The sequence below is a fragment of the Cebus imitator genome, unplaced genomic scaffold (genome assembly GCF_001604975.1).
Source record: "Cebus imitator isolate Cc_AM_T3 unplaced genomic scaffold, Cebus_imitator-1.0 Scaffold623, whole genome shotgun sequence".
Classification (NCBI taxonomy): domain Eukaryota; kingdom Metazoa; phylum Chordata; class Mammalia; order Primates; family Cebidae; genus Cebus; species Cebus imitator.
Genome location: NW_016107938.1, coordinates 259738 through 276520, shown reverse-complemented (window position 1 = coordinate 276520; position 16783 = coordinate 259738). Strand labels below are relative to the sequence as shown.

The 16783-nt window shown below is 39.6% G+C and overlaps 1 protein-coding gene across 1 annotated transcript in view; it reads right to left on the bottom strand.

Annotated features, from left to right (window-relative positions):
• EXOC2 (exocyst complex component 2) overlaps window positions 1-16783 on the bottom strand; it is a 210075-nt gene that overhangs the window by 74767 nt on the left and 118525 nt on the right. Inside the window, exons 13-18 of the mRNA XM_037734469.1 lie at window positions 15919-16043; window positions 8550-8615; window positions 8231-8388; window positions 7508-7629; window positions 6332-6393; window positions 525-605 (exon numbers count right to left, since the gene is read on the bottom strand). Of these exons, the coding sequence (XP_037590397.1) occupies window positions 525-605; window positions 6332-6393; window positions 7508-7629; window positions 8231-8388; window positions 8550-8615; window positions 15919-16043 (614 nt within the window). The remainder of the gene's footprint in view (window positions 1-524; window positions 606-6331; window positions 6394-7507; window positions 7630-8230; window positions 8389-8549; window positions 8616-15918; window positions 16044-16783) is intronic.

Below are 16783 nucleotides of genomic sequence, written 5' to 3'. Positions count from 1 at the left end.
GGAGGCTGAGGTGGAGAATTGCTTAAACCTGGAAGGTGGAGGTTGCAGTGAGTCAAGATCATGCCACTGCACTCCAGCCTGGGCGACAGACCGAGACTCCATCTCAAAGAAAACAGAACAAAACAAAACAACAGTTAAAATGTGGAACACTGCTTCAGGAGTGGTGTCCTTACTCTTAAAAGGAACACAAGAGAAGACTTGGCCCAATGGTGGTTTTCCTCACTGTGGTGACTCGGGCTTGAGAAGACAACGCCATGCTGGGCTGATGGTCAAGATCCAGCCTCATCATTCACTGTCCAAAAAGTGCTATCACTGTGACCGCTCTACCTACAACACTCACACTCACATTTTATCTTTCATCAGCCTGTCTTGGAGTCAGAAATCAGCATATCTACATAAACTAAATGGAACAGGCAAGCAAAGAGAGAGAGAAAGCCTTGCAATGCAGAGCCAAAAATGTACAACTCTGATTCCCGTGGGCTCCCTGGGAAACTGTGGCGTCAAAGTGGAACTGGAATACTTACGCTGGCCTCTCCTGGCTTGCACTCCAGAACACCCTTCAGTGACTGTAGAGAGCGCACGATGCACTGTTCAAACTGACATGGCTGAAGGGAAAACAGCATATCATAAAATTCAAAAGCAAGCTCTGGCTACTAAGACATATTTCACAGAAGTGAATATGGCCCCAACCTCCAAATTTTCCAGATTAATGGAAAGGAACAGAAACACAATCTGAAAAGTAATCTCCTAGTCGTTGAGTTTTAGGTTTGGCATGTTTTGTACTTCATATTTTAGAATGAATCAATCTTGAGACTCTAAAGTATATATAATTCAACTAAAACTCAAATAGAACTAAAAATTTTCTTCAAAATTCCACTCTTCTAAGAGGCTGATACACAACGAGGAACAGATATAATGAGTTTACATTTTGAATGCTATTTCTCAGGTATATTCTGGGATGAGCTCAGTCTCCTGGATCTTCCACATCTCTGGAACTGTTAAGCAAAATTCAATGTTAATAATAATGATCTAGAGATGTACAGGATCTTTATATCAGAGAGACTATAAATATTCATTTTCTATCTACATCAAGTCAGAAAATGAAACTTGAAAATATGTCCAACCAATGACATTTCAAGATAAGCTAGAACAAATCTTAACATCTTAGCTCCCTAAGGGTATTTAAGTTTTGACTTTGTGCCAGGACCTACTCTAGGTAAGAAAGATAAAGGAATAAGTAAGACAGCCTTCTCATTATGTGTATATTTCAGGCAGGAGACATTACCAGAAAAGTCACAGTTGACAAAATGATTTAAAAAAGGTATAGAAATAAAATAATTGATATAATAAGCATCAAGAATAAAAGAAGTAGAACTCAGAATATCATGATGGGGGATCTGCTCTAAATAGGACAGTCACAGAAGGCCCCCAAGACGGCAAGAACATTGATGTTGAGAAGGGAAGGGCAAGGGGGATTAGCCCTTTGAAGGAACAGGGAAGTAGAGGAACAAGTTCTCAGAAGACAGTGCACACAGGCCGCAGAGTGGGCAAGAACCCACTGGGAAAGCAGACCATAGGAAAAGTAGCATGTCACAACCGCCAAATGTGAGCACGGGTCTCGAGAGATGGGGCAGGGGGCAGGGCTTCATCAGGGCAGTGAGCCACGGAAGGCTCAAGGGTCAGCTAACCAGCTCTATGCAAACACGGGGAGTGAGAACCTCTCTTCAACACATGCATCGATTTTTAAAAGAGTTTGGGAAGAAAACTGAAGAGAAGAAAGGAAGTGACATCTAAATGCATCTTATAAAAAGAAAGGTTTATTTTCTTACAGAAAGGAACCCAGACTTAGTGAAAGCTAAAACAGTGCCTCAGCTTTAGTATCATGCCATTACAGCACTTTGAAACCACCAGAGGGCATTATAAAAAACAATTAAAAGTGAAAGTACAAAAACAATAATAAAATAAGAAATACAATATGAAATACCAACTGCACAGAAAGCATTGAAAGAGGCAAAATGTTTGTTAGGTTACTAACTTTACTCATCTAACCTACCCACCTCAGAAGGTATGTAAATTTAAGATGTTACAATAATTATTACTATAATATTGACAATCAAATCTGAAATTCAACTGTGGGCAATTAAATGTTGATGTCTGGCCGGGTGCAGTGGCTCACGCCTGTAATCCCAGCACTCTGGGAGGCCGAGGCAAGTACATTGCTTGAGGTCAGGAGTTTGAGATCAGCCTGGCTAACATGATGAAACCCCAACTCTACTAAAAATACAAAAAAATTAGCTGGGTGTGCTGGCGCGCATCTGTAGTCCCAGCTACGCAGGAGGCTGAGGCAGAAGAATCACTTGAACCAGGGAGGCGGACGTTGCAGTGAGCCAAGATTGCACACTGCACTCCAGCCTGGGCAACAGAGCAAGACTCTTGCTCAAATAAAATAAAAATAATAAATAAATAAATATATAAATGTATGTTGATGCTTATGTGTGGTTATTTAGATTTCTTCTATTAAATCTGAACTCAACTTTCTTATTAATTTTATTTTTATACTCATACTAATATAGTAAGTGGATACAGAATACTAGAAAGTTCAATGAGTGCTTTCAGTTGAACTGGGAGTAGGTGATAGTCTAAATGTTCACTATTTCTTTTTTCTCAAAAGAAAGAAATAGGCCTATCTCTTTGTATTGTCAGTGAGTCATCCAATTTAGCTGATTGTCAAGTTATCACAAAGCATTCCACTTCTTCTGAAAGAAGAAAATTCTAAGAATCTCAGAATTATCCAAATTGAGAAAAGGCAGAAATCATTTTCAACATGAGAAGAAAACAGGATGCTTTCAAGTGAGCTGTTTCAGAGCCCTGAAGCGAAGCTCTAATCAGAGAAAATGCCTCAGCTGAGGGACAGTCACCGTAAGGCAGTGCTTGAACCTGACATCCTTAATGGGATAAGCAGCATATCCTATCCCAGTCACAAGGGAAGAAAAAAATTTTCTTGTCTCAAACAAATGGGATTGGTACTAAGGAAATGTTAAGAAAATACACATTTTCTTATACTGGTATGTGATAAGAGGTTAGGGTTATACAATTTAAATCATTGTTCAAAGTCTAAGAATTTTATAAACATACTGTGTTAAAATAGTAATACTCCAAGCTGGAATCTAGACTTGTGCTCTAAGCATCGGTTCATCTTTTCTCTTAAGAGGTCCATGCGGAAGGGCTAAAAAACTGACTCAGTGTTATCAGGTCTATCGTGGTAGGACATTTCTTCAAGGACATCTGGCTAGACAATGTCTTGGTTGACTCCAGACGTGCTATTTCCTAGGGCTCATTCATTTGCAAAGCGCACTGGGGGTCAGTTCTTTCATCCCTGCAGATGGTTATGTGGCTTGTGTATGAGATCAAACATGAAATTAGTTATTTTATGGTTGCAGTTGCACTGGTTATAGTTAAACTTTAAAAATAAACTACAAAGAAGCTTCTGCAGCAACTATTTCAGAGCATTTTCACAGAGGCTGATGTACCACAATCAGAAGAATGGCTACTCCTGAGGTCTGGAGGTTTCCAGGAAAGCACACACCAGCTGACCACGTGTACCTGAGGCACTGACCTGAAGAAGGACCTGAAGCTAATCCCTGTTTTATGGCTCAGAGTTACTGAATTTAGGGCAGATTTTAAAAATGAGGCATAGAACCTTGACAGCAGACTCCATTTTCTCAAATTGAACATGTAATAGTTTTCATTTGTACATGACTGACTTGAGGTATGTATGTCTAACCTGCCTGTGCCTATTTCATCTTGGGCAAATGATTCAGTGGATGGTGGCCCAATGACCCCTTTTGGCCTATCTTCAAGCTTGCTATGATAATTAGGATGGGTTTATATAAAAGAGCTCTGAAAACAGTAAACAATGTATTATTATCATAGTAGCCCCAGTGATCACAAGTATTAATTTAACAAAAGTAAACATCCTTTATGTTTGTCCAGAGCATTGCAGTTTCCCAGGTGCTTTAGTCCACAGCATCTCATTGTATCCTAACCCACAACACAGTGAAGACATATTCTGCTCCTTGTTTACAAACTAAGACCCTAGGTTCAGACAGACTACATGGCTTCTTTAGGACTGCATGGAGGAATGAACTAGGCTCTGACTCCAAATCACGTGCAATAAATTTTCCCTTCATACCAGTGCTGTCCAATAGACGTATAATGTTAGCCACAAACATAAGTTACGTAAGAAATTTTAGATTTTCCAGTAATCACATTTTAAAAGCTTTTTTAAAATAAAGTAATAAAGTCAATTTTCATATGATCTATTTAATGCAATCTATCAAATATTATCTCCCATGCAGTCAATATAAAAAGTGGAGATGGTTTACATTGTCTTTTTGTGCAGACAGTGCAGGTCTATACCTTTCTCTAAAGATTTAGTGTGAGGGAGAATTAGCTATAGACTAGTTTCTATTTAAATACAAATAATTGTGACAAACAGACACCCAATCAATTAAATTTTTCTTTCTTCTTCTTCTTTTTTTTTTTTGAGATGGAGTTTTGCTCTTGTTGCCCAGGCTAGAGTGCAGTGGTGTGGTCTTGGCTCACTGCAACCTCCTGGGTTCAAGCAATTCTCCTGTCTCAGCCTCCTGAGTAGCTGGGATTACAGGCATGCACAACCATGCCCGGCTAATTTTTGCATTTTTAGTAGAGATGGGGTTTCTTCATGTTGGTCAGGCTGGTCTTGAACTACTGACCTCAGGTGATCTGAAAAGCTGATAAGCCTCAGCTTTCCAAAGTGCTGGGATTACAGGTGTTAGCCACCACAACAGGCCTGATTTTATAAAAATATTTTATAAAATATTCTATAAAATAGAATTGTAATTGACTTATTAAACTTCTCTAACGCATTTAAATCATGATTTAAGCATGATTTAGTTTGCAAAAAATTGTTAGTAAACGTTGCTTTTCTAAATCACCTCATTATATACAAAGTAAGGTACAACAATATGATGTATTTATATTAACTTTAGAACCTTGAACTTTGGAGGAACAGAATGAGTCAAAAATTCCCCAGCCCCCAGAAGAAGATCGCCCATGAGAAGTACAGTCAGCCCTTCATGCCCATGGGCTCTGCATCTGTGAATTCCAGCAATGGTAGAACTGGCTGGATAGAGAGTCCAAGGATACAGAAAGCTAACTTTTAGGGGCTTGAGAATGAAGGGATCTGGAAGAAACCCTCGCTGAGGATACCAAGGGACGACTATACAGAAATTCAAGGAAATGTAAAAATATTATGCAGGATCATTGTTTCTTGACAGCCTGACTCATCACTGGTTTGTAAATCTGGGCAAGTCATGACCCTTTCATTCTAGTTTCCTTATCTAAGGCAGAAACTGGTAGTTCTAGGTTTGCTATCCTTTTTTCTTAATAAGGTAAGATAGAAAACAGGAGCAGCCATGTGTTCTCCCAGCCTCTGTTGCTGACAGTGACAGGCACAGAATGTGTTCCGACCAATCAGAGGAGAGTTGTAAGCTGTGGCTCCTGGGAGGGGACTGGCCTTTCTTCCTGACAGCAGCCAGGCCATGAATGACCATGAGGCCAGCCTCTGTAGAAGCCAGTGTGAAGGATCACAGGGAAGAAGGACAGAGGCAGCCCTGGGCACTGACTACATGACCAGGCTGCCAGGTCACTGTGAGAGACGGAAGTCTCTGCCTGGTGAAAGCTACTGGGACGTTTCGGCTGCTGCCTGGCCATCGTCACTGGTGCAGTCATGATGAAAAATACATCACAAAAAGAAAACATTCCATTGAGCACCTGTGAGATAAGTGTGAAAACCTGAGAAATCACAAAGATGATTTTCAAACCTAAAAGTCCCAGCTGAGAAGATGAAGAGTCCAGAAACAGGTCACAGTTGGCTGCCTGGCCTGTGAATGTATCTGCAGTGGTCTGTGGTGGTTGTTTTTGTGTGTTTGGTTTGTTTTGGCTTCAGAGCCAGCAACCGCATCTCTTCTATTCTGCTTTTCTGACAAGCTTAAGTTGCTGAGTAATTTAGAATTAAGCATATTCTATTTTTTAAAAAGTAATTCAAACAAAAATAGTTAAGTTACACAGGATGAAAAAGGTCAACTCTAAAAGAAATCCACTGTTTTCATTAATTGTTTAATATTTATGGTTAGTGTTAAGCAAAAATGTCTCTGAGAATAAAAATGTTAAGAACTTATATTTCTATTTACAGTTGCAACATATGAAGCATATGCTCCTTATTAATATGATAAACCATTGATTTTAAATATATATTAATGACTAATAATGGAAAACAATTTAAACTTACTAGAGAAGTCAGTCCTTCATTATCAACAACCCAGTCTTCCTTTTCAGCTAATCTCTTTATTTCTATATGAAAACAAGCACACAAATACATTTTATTATAATTATCTCACTAAATTTTATACAGATTAAAAATTTATACAGGTTATGATTTTTAATTATTTTATGTAGGTTTGTAAAAGCTTGGTCAAAGAAGGCAAGAATATAATTTTGATAGACTTGAGGATTTAAGTACATATTGTTCACTGGATTATTCTAATGAGATACTAATTAAATAAAAGATTCTACTGCAAAGTCCAATTTGGGGAATTCTAAATAAGCCATATAGTAATTTTATTCCTAAAATTTCTGATGAATAATTTGGATGACTTTTGAATCCCATACATTTCTGACAAGGGCAGTATGCTTCTCACTTGGGAAAGGGAATGCCACCTGCTCAAAACTTCAGGACTGGGCAGCCTCAGGTTCCTAGGTGAGGAGGAGGTGATAAATTAAGAGGGAATGGCCAACTTTCACCTGGGTTCCATTCCCTACCCATTTACACAGTGTATCACCCACCAATTTTGCAGGGATGTAAGCTTCCTACCCAAAAATCCTGGCAGTAGATAGTAATGGCCTGTGCCATTTTAGCCATGTTCTTGACTGTTTTTGAAAAAATTTAATAACCAAAAGGTGCTTTGTAAAGAAAAGCTTGTTTTTTATGATTTTATGTAGAAAATTCTGAAAAATTTAAAATGCATAAAGAAAACAAGAATCATCTATAACTTCTAGAATCCAGAGAAGCAATGCTAAGAGACAAATCAATGTCCTTTGACGGGACATTGATTTCTATAAATTAAAATTTAAAATGATATATCCACTATTTTCAAAACTGAGATGAGACTTTACATACATTTTATACCCTATGTCTTCTACTTAACAATTGTTCTTGCATCTTTAAACATTTTCAAGTATATCCATCTTAGTTTCGGCATGGTCTTAATTCTCAACTAAACTGATTTGAAAATACATCACCAAAAAGAAAAAACATTCCATTGAGTAGCTAGAAGTAAGATGACCTAATATATTCCAATTTCCAGAAGAGTAATTTCCTCTTTTTTCAAGGATTTGGAAGCTGAAAGGAGGTGGCATATTCAGATAATCATTGCACAGTAAACGTCACCAACTTTTCTAAACACACCTTCCGCCGTGTGCTGCAATGTGACCATTACGCAACGTACTCGGAGATCCAAAATGAGATCCTGGATAGTCTGTAACAGGTCATTAGGAATTTCAAGGGCAGTCAATGATTCATGAGTAAGCCTGTGAACAAACACAACCAAACGAAGGTGAGCAGAGTCGGATGGCAAAGCAATTCCTAGAACCACTTTCACTGTATAATCATTCCTCATGGAACTTACACGCTACAGCATGAGGCTGAAAACAGAAACAGATCACAACAGGGATTGTCTGATAACAGTAATACTGAATTAAACAGAGAAGATGCATTCATGAGTAAGCCTGTGAACAAACACAACCAAATGAAGGTGAGCAGAATGGGATGGCAAAGCAATTCCTAGAATCACTTTCACTGTATAATCATTCCTCATGGAGCTTACACACTACAGCATGAGGCTGAAAACAGAAACAGATCACAACAGGGATTGTCTGATAACAGTAATACTGAGTTAAACAGAGAAGATGTATAACAGTAGAACATTCTCATCTGACATAAAACACCAGGAACACTGAGAAGCTTAGCTGTCAGACAACAAACAGGCAACAGTGGGGACAAAAGGACAAAGAGAAGAAAAAGAATTCCTTCTTCACCGAATGTATTAAAAATATTCCATACTGGGTATTTTTTTTTTCCAAAACTAAAAAACCAATGTACCCCTTTTACTGAGAATGTGTCCATATTCACCTGACGGTCTGGACGGCGTGAGCGAGCCACTGTCCGGAGAGCTCGCACTTCACCTCCCAGCCTCCGTACTGCTTGGCTTCCCCATCCCGGATGGTGAGGGGGAGCAGTGCTCCGCGGGTCAGCTTCACCAGCGAGTGCATTACTTCCTGAATCATTTTCTAGAAAACAAGGAACAAACACAATGGCACTAACATGTCATTATCAGATGACAGTAACTAAAAGATGGTGCCTGGGCAATAACGGATGTCTTGAACACAAAATGAGAAATGAAAAACCCTCCCCTGTGAAAAAGTCTACATGCTTACTATCCCTTACTCACCTTAAAATCATTTTGTCTTTGCCTTACATTCTTTGATCTTTCAATCTGGCCTGACTTCTCAGCAGTCTTAAAAATTAAAAAATAAAATAAAACATATTAGAAATAATTTATAAAAAATAAGAAATGTTTTAGCACTTGTACATGAAGAGAACATTAAATATGGTTATAACTTGATTAAAAGGAATGCTTATGGCATAATCTATGTTTCTGATTAAAGAATGATTAATTAGAAAACCTTCTTATTCCAATGAGAAGTCCCATAAATGAATCTAAGAATTAAGTTGAAACTACCAATTTTATAGGTGAATTTCATATACCATTTTCATCAACAATTTCAGTATCATACCCAGGATAACACTGTCCACTTCATTTCTCATTAGCTAGTAAAGAAACCAAAGGAAGCCTAATCTGAAATCTGTCATTTTATTTTTAAAATATTATAAACTATAGCTCTTCCTTCAGAGATTCTCAGTGTGATTTAGGAGAAAATACATCCTTCATTCTAGAATTAATTTTTGTTTACTGAGATAACTCACGTTTTTGTCCAATATTTCTCTTTCTCCTTAATGTATGGAAAATTATATTGACTAAAAGAGAAACCTATTCAATTGGTTAATGCATGACAAGTCAAGACCTTTCAAGTTAAGAACAGGTGCACTGTAAATGATCATGATACTGACTTTATGTTAATTTTAAAATACAAGCAATGTTCTGTGCATGTATATATATATATATATATACACATATATATATTTATTTCTGCATAAGCTACAAAAACTGCATGTGGAATTAGTTTATATAATGAACATATCATTGTAAGTAAAATATGGGTTAGGACTGTTGGGTGTTTTCAACAAAACTATCAGACACATCTGACAAAAATATGGGCAGCACATGCATAGACAAATATCCTTCAAACTCTAGTTTACATTCAGTTTAAAATTTTATATTAAACTATGCAACTTTTATCATTTCTTTCTTTCTTTTTCTTTTTTTTTTTTTTGAGATGGAGTTTTGATCTTGTTGCCCACGCTGGAGTGCAATTGCGCAACCTCAGCTCACTACAACCTCCGCCTCCCAGGTTCAAGTGATCCTCCTGTCTCAGCTTCCTGAGTAGCTGGGATTATAGATGCCTGCCACCACACCCAGCTAGTTTTTGGTATTTTCAGTAGAGATGGGGTTTCACCATGTTGGCCAGGCTGGTCTCAAACTCCTGACCTCAGGTGATCCTCCCGCGTCAGCCTCCCAAAGTGCTGTAATTACAGGTGTGAGCCACTGCGCCCAGCCTATCATTTTTTTCTTCATAGAAATACATTTTTATCTGAAAGAATTAAAGGTATGTATAAAAACTAAACCTGCAATTCATCTCAATAATCATTCAAAAAGCTAACTCCTGAGTTCATTGGTCAATGACACTCAGAATTCTTTGTACAGCGGGGTTTAACACATACATTGCTTTTTCCTTTATGTTTAAGACAAGTGAGCAGGAACTTAAGTGTTTTAAGCCTACAGTAAGAAGGAATGAGAGGGGCCAGCATGCGAGCCTGGCCAGCCAGGATGCTGCGGTGGTCCAGATGAGCACAGGCATGCTGAGACAGCAGCAGGTGAGCCCAGGTGACTGAGAGAGGCCACCTGAGGGAGAACTGGCTGCCGTGGGTGCTGCAGTGAGGAAGGACACATGCCCAGAGGGACTCCCACCTAAGTCGCACCTGCTCGGGTAACATCAGTGGCTCTGAATGTTTGCTCAGCTGCTTTCTGAAAGCCCGGTGTGATTATCAGAATTAGAACACTGTTGGTGATATGGGGTACAGGCATACAGCAAATGAATGCCATGGTCACTGAGGTGACAAAGCTCTTCTCTACGTGTTGCAGTTTGTTAGGTCTTAGGCTTGGGCACTTTTTTTCTTTTGTGTCTATACTGTCTAGTGTGTTCCTGTGGTTTCAAATATCATTTCTACCTAATGTCTTCCAAATCTCTACCTCCAGCCCAAATATCTCCTCTGTGACCCAGATGTGAATCTTGAATAACTCCCAGGAATCTCAATCTACCACATTATCAATGGAAATCTGAAACTTCCTCCAAGTACACTGTTCCTCAGGTCTTTCTGGCTTGGCAAATGCAGTCTTGCTCACTCAGGAGACCACTAGGAGCAACCCTGGAATCCTTCTCTTCTCTCCCTCACCTTAACACCACTTCCAAACACAACCAAACCTACCAACTGCTCTCCAACTCCACTGATGAAGCCTTCATCCAAACGACCAGTTTCCTGCTTCTCCCCCACATTTGTCCCAATCAATTCATTGCAAACACGCAACCAAGGTGCGTTTTTTAAAACTGGAAAGCTGGTCTGTTCCCCGCCCTATGGCCTGGGATGAAGCCGCTGCCAGCTGGGCCTGTCCTTCCCAACCCTCCCACTGCTCAGAAACACTTCTGCCCATCAGGGCTTCCTTCCTTTTCAGATATGCCAAGCTGCCCTCCTGATGCTGTGGGCATCCTCCTTGCTGCCTGGGGCCTGCTTCCCCCTATCCTGTGTGGTTGTGTCCTTATCCTGTGCCACATGTCAGTTTCGGTATCACCTCCAGGGAGAGGCCTTCCCTGACTTCCATCCCACTGCTGATATTCTATCTTACAACCCTATTTGTTTCTTTTATAGCTCTTACCAGAATTTTTTAAATAATAATTTAAAAAATTGTTTTGGTTCTGTCTCTAGAAGAGGAAAGGTCATGCTTATTTTGGTCACTGTTTTATTTATATTGTAGATATGTATGTAAATTTGTACGTATGTCTACATATTGAGTATGCACGCATGCATTTATATGCATGTTATATATTATGTTCCATATATGTATACATATGTGTACATAGTGTAGTGTGTCTGTTGTGTGTGCATGCATATGTGTGTGCATATATTATGTGTGCATGCATGCATGTGTGTCTCAGTACCTGGTACCTGGTGAATAAATGATCACCTAGGGTGAGGGTTCTCCCAGACCTTCTTGAATATAGTTAAGAAAGGGTAACTGCCCTGAATACTCTGGGTCCTGACATGAGAGTGGACCTGGGTGGCAGATCTGCCAGGCCTAACCCTATGAAATGCTTCTTTCAAACCTAACAGGCTCAATTCTTCTCCTGGAGATGTAAGGTGTCAGCAAACGGGGTAAGCAGAGGTTGGAGAGCTTTGTGTAAAGGTTGGGGGTTGAGAGGACTGCTCTGCTTAATGAATTCAGAGGCTGCTGCAGCACCCAGCACCTACTAGAATGTCAGGAGCTACGTCTTTGTTAAGGACCTCGTCATGGTTAGCTTTGTGTCATCTTGGCTGAGCCACAGGGTGCTGGACATTTGGTGAAACATTACTCTGGGTTAGATTAACATGTGCACTGTGCACAGCAGAGCCTCTTCTGGATGTGGTTGAGCCTCACTCAATCAGTTGAATGTCTGACCAGCACAAAAGAGCTCATCTCCCATGAGTTAGAGGCCTCCTCCTATCTGACTGACTTCAGGCTGGGACACTGGGCTTTATCTGCCTTCATAGTTGAATTGAAACATCTGCTCTCCTTAGATCTCAAGCCAGCTGGCATTTGAACTGGAACTTAACAGCATCAGCCATCCAGCTGGGCAACACATCCTGCAGACACTTGGGGCTTGTCAGTTTCCATAATGACACGTGGCAACTCCTTAGAATAAATCTCTTCATGTTTGTGTGTGTGACTGCAGGTATACGCATACACACCCCCTATTGGTTCTGTGGCCCCGGAGCACCCTGACTCATGCAGACTTGCTCCATCATGCTCCGGAGGGAGGCACATGCCAGTATAAAAATGCAAGTGTCTGAGTGTCAAAGGGCGTCTCCTCTGCTTGTACCCTCCACAGTACCTGATGCCAAACTTTGCACATAGTAGGACTGTGCAATGGGAAGATTATTTCATAGTCATTTGTTCTATTACATATTTTTAATTCAAAGAAAAGAGTGAGAGTCGGTTGTTAAACAGTATACAAAAATTAAGGCTAAATTCTGCCAGAACAATTTTGCCCAAACAGGTATTCATGAGTGGATGATGAAACCTACTGGAGGGTAATTTCGTAAAATCCAGGACTTTTCTCCAAATATATAAAAAGTAGAGGGGGAGGGGGTTAGTTGTGCGGCAGACCCCTTTCAGTTGTTACTTATTGTTTTAATTTAATAAAGAGTTAATTATCTCCAACACAATGGATTATGTAAAGTTTACTGTTTTTAAAAGAAAATCTAATTTTGCAATGTGTGATGCATTTTAATTATATACTATGGAGTTATGTAACTTTTTAAAATGCTGACTTAATATTTAACAATTATTTGAATGTTTTAAAGATTTTTATCTAAAAATACACTATATTTAATCTAAAGGTGAGATCTTAACCTACTATTAACCATTTCGTTAACTAGAAACCTTAACTCTTTCCTGCACACACAGACCAAAACTACTTTGTGGTGAGAGTAACGGCTGGATTTCACTGTTTTGATTCACATTTGTTACTTCACATGGCCTTCATTGGTTTGAAGAACTGACTATTTTTTAAACTGTTGGAAACTTCATCTAAATTTTTAACGGATGGGCTCTTAATAAGAGATAGTTTTATAACAAGAAAAATAAGAAAATTCAAGTAAATTGTGTTTAAAAGGTATCCAGCTTTCTTGCATGAGACTAAATAGCTATCAAAAGCCCCAGAACTCTTCCCAGTATTAACTGAATCCAGCGTCCGGATTTCACTTGCAGACAGACAAAGGGAGCATGCACCCCTAGCTTCTTTGCTCCTTCCTACAGCCCTGCACTTTCCTCTAGCTCTTCAGAAGGGGGCACATGGTTTCAAAACATGCCCAAATCTGCAGAGAAAATTACATCTAATTAATAATTATTGCTATAAGCTTTTAAGTTTATAAACACAAAGAGGTAGAAATATCACAGGCATATCCAATGCAGCACAACCAATTAAGAGTTATTTCTTCATTTCAACATTAATGTTCATGAGTTCTGAAGTAGATCATTTATTTTTCATCTACAACCAAATATTTCATTGATATGTTTGGTATATAATTATGAATAATCTGTAAAAAAGCAAAACATACTCCCTGTTCACTAAAATATCGTAGAACAAAAATTCTTTGGAATTTTGTCTCGAAAAGACTCCATGGAAGGCAACTATTGTCCATGTGTGGTGGGCCACTTGTGGGAACTGATGCAAATGAGGGACATTTCATTCCACTCAAACACTGTAGTCCTGAAAGACTAATTCTTTAGATGAGTTGATTCATCTTGACATTATTTGATTCTATTCCAGCAGTTCATCAGTCTACTGTTTTCCACTGTTACAAAATTTTGTTCACTGAACACCTATTGAGTGCCAGGCCAATGAGATTTCAAATAGTGGAAATACTGGAATAAATTTCATTCCAAATAATAAGAGGAAAGTCTTACTTATCTGTCAGACATTATTATAAGCACTTAACATATACTAACTCATTGAATTCTCAAACCAGTCCTATAAAAGTAGGTGCAGAGAAGTAATCTGCCTAAGGCCACAGCTAGTAAGTGATAGGCACTGGATGTTTCCATTATGCTCCTAGTGTTCTGTGCGAAAACCTATGAATGCTGCCTGTGCAAGGGCATGACAGGGAAGCATCTCATCTTTCCTGCCCACATGAACAACTTGGTTTAGGAACAGAGCAGACACAGAGAGGAAGCTGGTGCCCACAGTGCCACTACTGTCATTGTGTAGAGGGCAAGGGACCCAATGCTTGTCCTCAGCATGGTCAGAGTCCCATGTGGGGCTCTCACCATGCTGAGATTCACAGAGACACAAACTGATGGTGACACAAACAAAAGCAGAGTATTGGAAAAACTTATCAGGACAAAACTGAAATGAAAGTATTCTCTTCCTAAGCCAACAATGAGCAACTCTCATGTACGCAAACCTGTGAAACCTGACATTCATTTTATGTAAGAACTTCTCTGTATAGCTAACTTTTCAGTAGAGTTCATGCATAACTAACAAAGAAAAGAAAGTTACGTATTGCTTTAATATTTGAATGTTAACTTTATAGAATCCACAAAGTAACTGAATACTGAAATTAAAGGAAAAAATGCATTGATAAATCTTGCTTACAAGATTGGTTTTTCTGCACTAAGGAGTTTCTGTTCATGCATTGCACATTTCTGTTTTTGGTAAATTTCATGACTGGAAAACCAACCATTCATATAAACAAGGCTGCAGGAATCCAGTGGGTTTATAACAGAGATAGTAGGCACTTGGAGTTCAAATATACAGAGAAAAAAGTTCCAGAGCACATCTCTATTTCCCTAATATCAGCATGTATTTATGTCCATGGTCAAATGAGACTCCAAAGACACCCAAGGCGCTCTGACACTTAACCACTTTCTGCCAAGGAGGAGAGGTCTTAAACCACAAAGGCTGTGCCTTTGTGCAAAAAACCAAAAAATGGTTTAGCCTTTGTCCAGTTCCACTTTGTGTGTTGCCAAGTCAAAAAGAAGCAGAAAGGAGCCTTTACCCTCAGAAGATACCTATCTCCCCTAGAGCTCTTGGTGTAGAGAGCTCTCCTAAAGAGACACGAAACAGAGCTGTCTTCTGAGTCTTCCAGGTAGGGTGCCCTGGGCAACCCGGGACAAATGGCATTGGAATCTATATCCAGGAGCTGGAGGTCTTTCATGACACACTTGAGGTGAGGTTAGAAAGTAACAAATGAGGCTGGCTTCCATGTGCCATACACAACAGTAAGGGTCATTCCTTTATGTTCATGTGTTCTATGCTACAATCATATTATGATGAAGATACTAAGCATTAATAAATGTGTGATTACAGATGATGGACGACGGGCTTATAAAAACTCCCGCAGGCTGATAATAATGGGGCTAGATTGCAGAATCTTTAAACTATTTCCAAAGGAAACTGCATATTCTATGGATTACTTTCTTCTGGGTGAAGGCTGCAGAGGTGTTATCCTTATTTCATCATTGATTCACAGTCCACCACCCATCACCCAGAATTTGGCCTGACTGGCATTATCTCAATTTGGAGTCCCTGAAAATAGTTCAAGCTTTCTTTTTTCTTTAATTCCCTATCTCATTTAATCCCTACAACTACTTGTTAAGATAGACGCTCAGACTATTCTCCTTTTGCACATGAGGAAAAGTGACTAGTTCGAGGTCATATAGCTACTAAGTGGGAGGGCTTTATAACACTGTAATCTTAAACTATAACGACGGTTATAGATGTTGGGCCTCTACGTTTTTAAAAAAAATCGCTTAAATCTAACATTTTTAAGACCAGAAATGCACGGTGACTCAGCTCCACCTCTAGTTGAGTCCATATACACACCTCACTGAAGAGGCTTCCATTAACGTAGGAGATCCAGAGCTTCCAGAAGTTAGGCAGCTGGCTTAAGACAAGCTTGGTCAATTTTTCAACAAAGGCCACCCTGTGGGGAGTTTTATATCTCCACGCTAAGAGGGAAAAGAAGAAAACACCATGATTATACTTTTGAATCAAGAAGATATTTTTGGGCATATTGCTATCCTCTCCGTGCACCTCCCAAAACTCAAACATGCATTAGCAATAGCCTGAGTCTGTGTGGAAGCTCGTGGCTCACTTAGCTGACATCAGCAATGGTACGCTCAGCCAGGCAACCCCACTTTTCTCCTTGCCAGAGGGCAAGGAAGAGCCCCCCCCCAACCATCGTAGCTGACCAGCAGGCCAGGGCGAGGGACCAGGTGGCCACACCTCAGCACTGGGAGTGCTACCTAGAGGAAGTGGCTTTGACTTGTCAGCCTTGTCCTCTGAATAGTATATGTCTTTTCCAAAAGTAATGCCTTCAAACAGCAAAGGTAGGCAAAGGCAAGGGCTGCCCTACAGCCAGTCGTGAAATTCCAGCTACTATCAGCCTGTGAGAAATGTTGTCACACACCCTAGGAGGTGAGAAGGCCGGAAGGAAACCAGTTGTCATAAGGAAACATTCAAGCGCAATCACATACTAAATAACCCCGCCTATAATACAGAAATTTAAGGAAAACACAGAAATGCTGACACCTCTTTGGCTATACATTATTTAACACAGTTAACTGCAGTAACTAGGAAATAACGGCTTAGACTTCTTGTGAGAAGAATAGGTTCATGGGAATAAAGCAAGTGTAGAGATTCGGGACCCACTCACCATCTCATCTGTCCTGCCTTTTTTTTTTTTTTT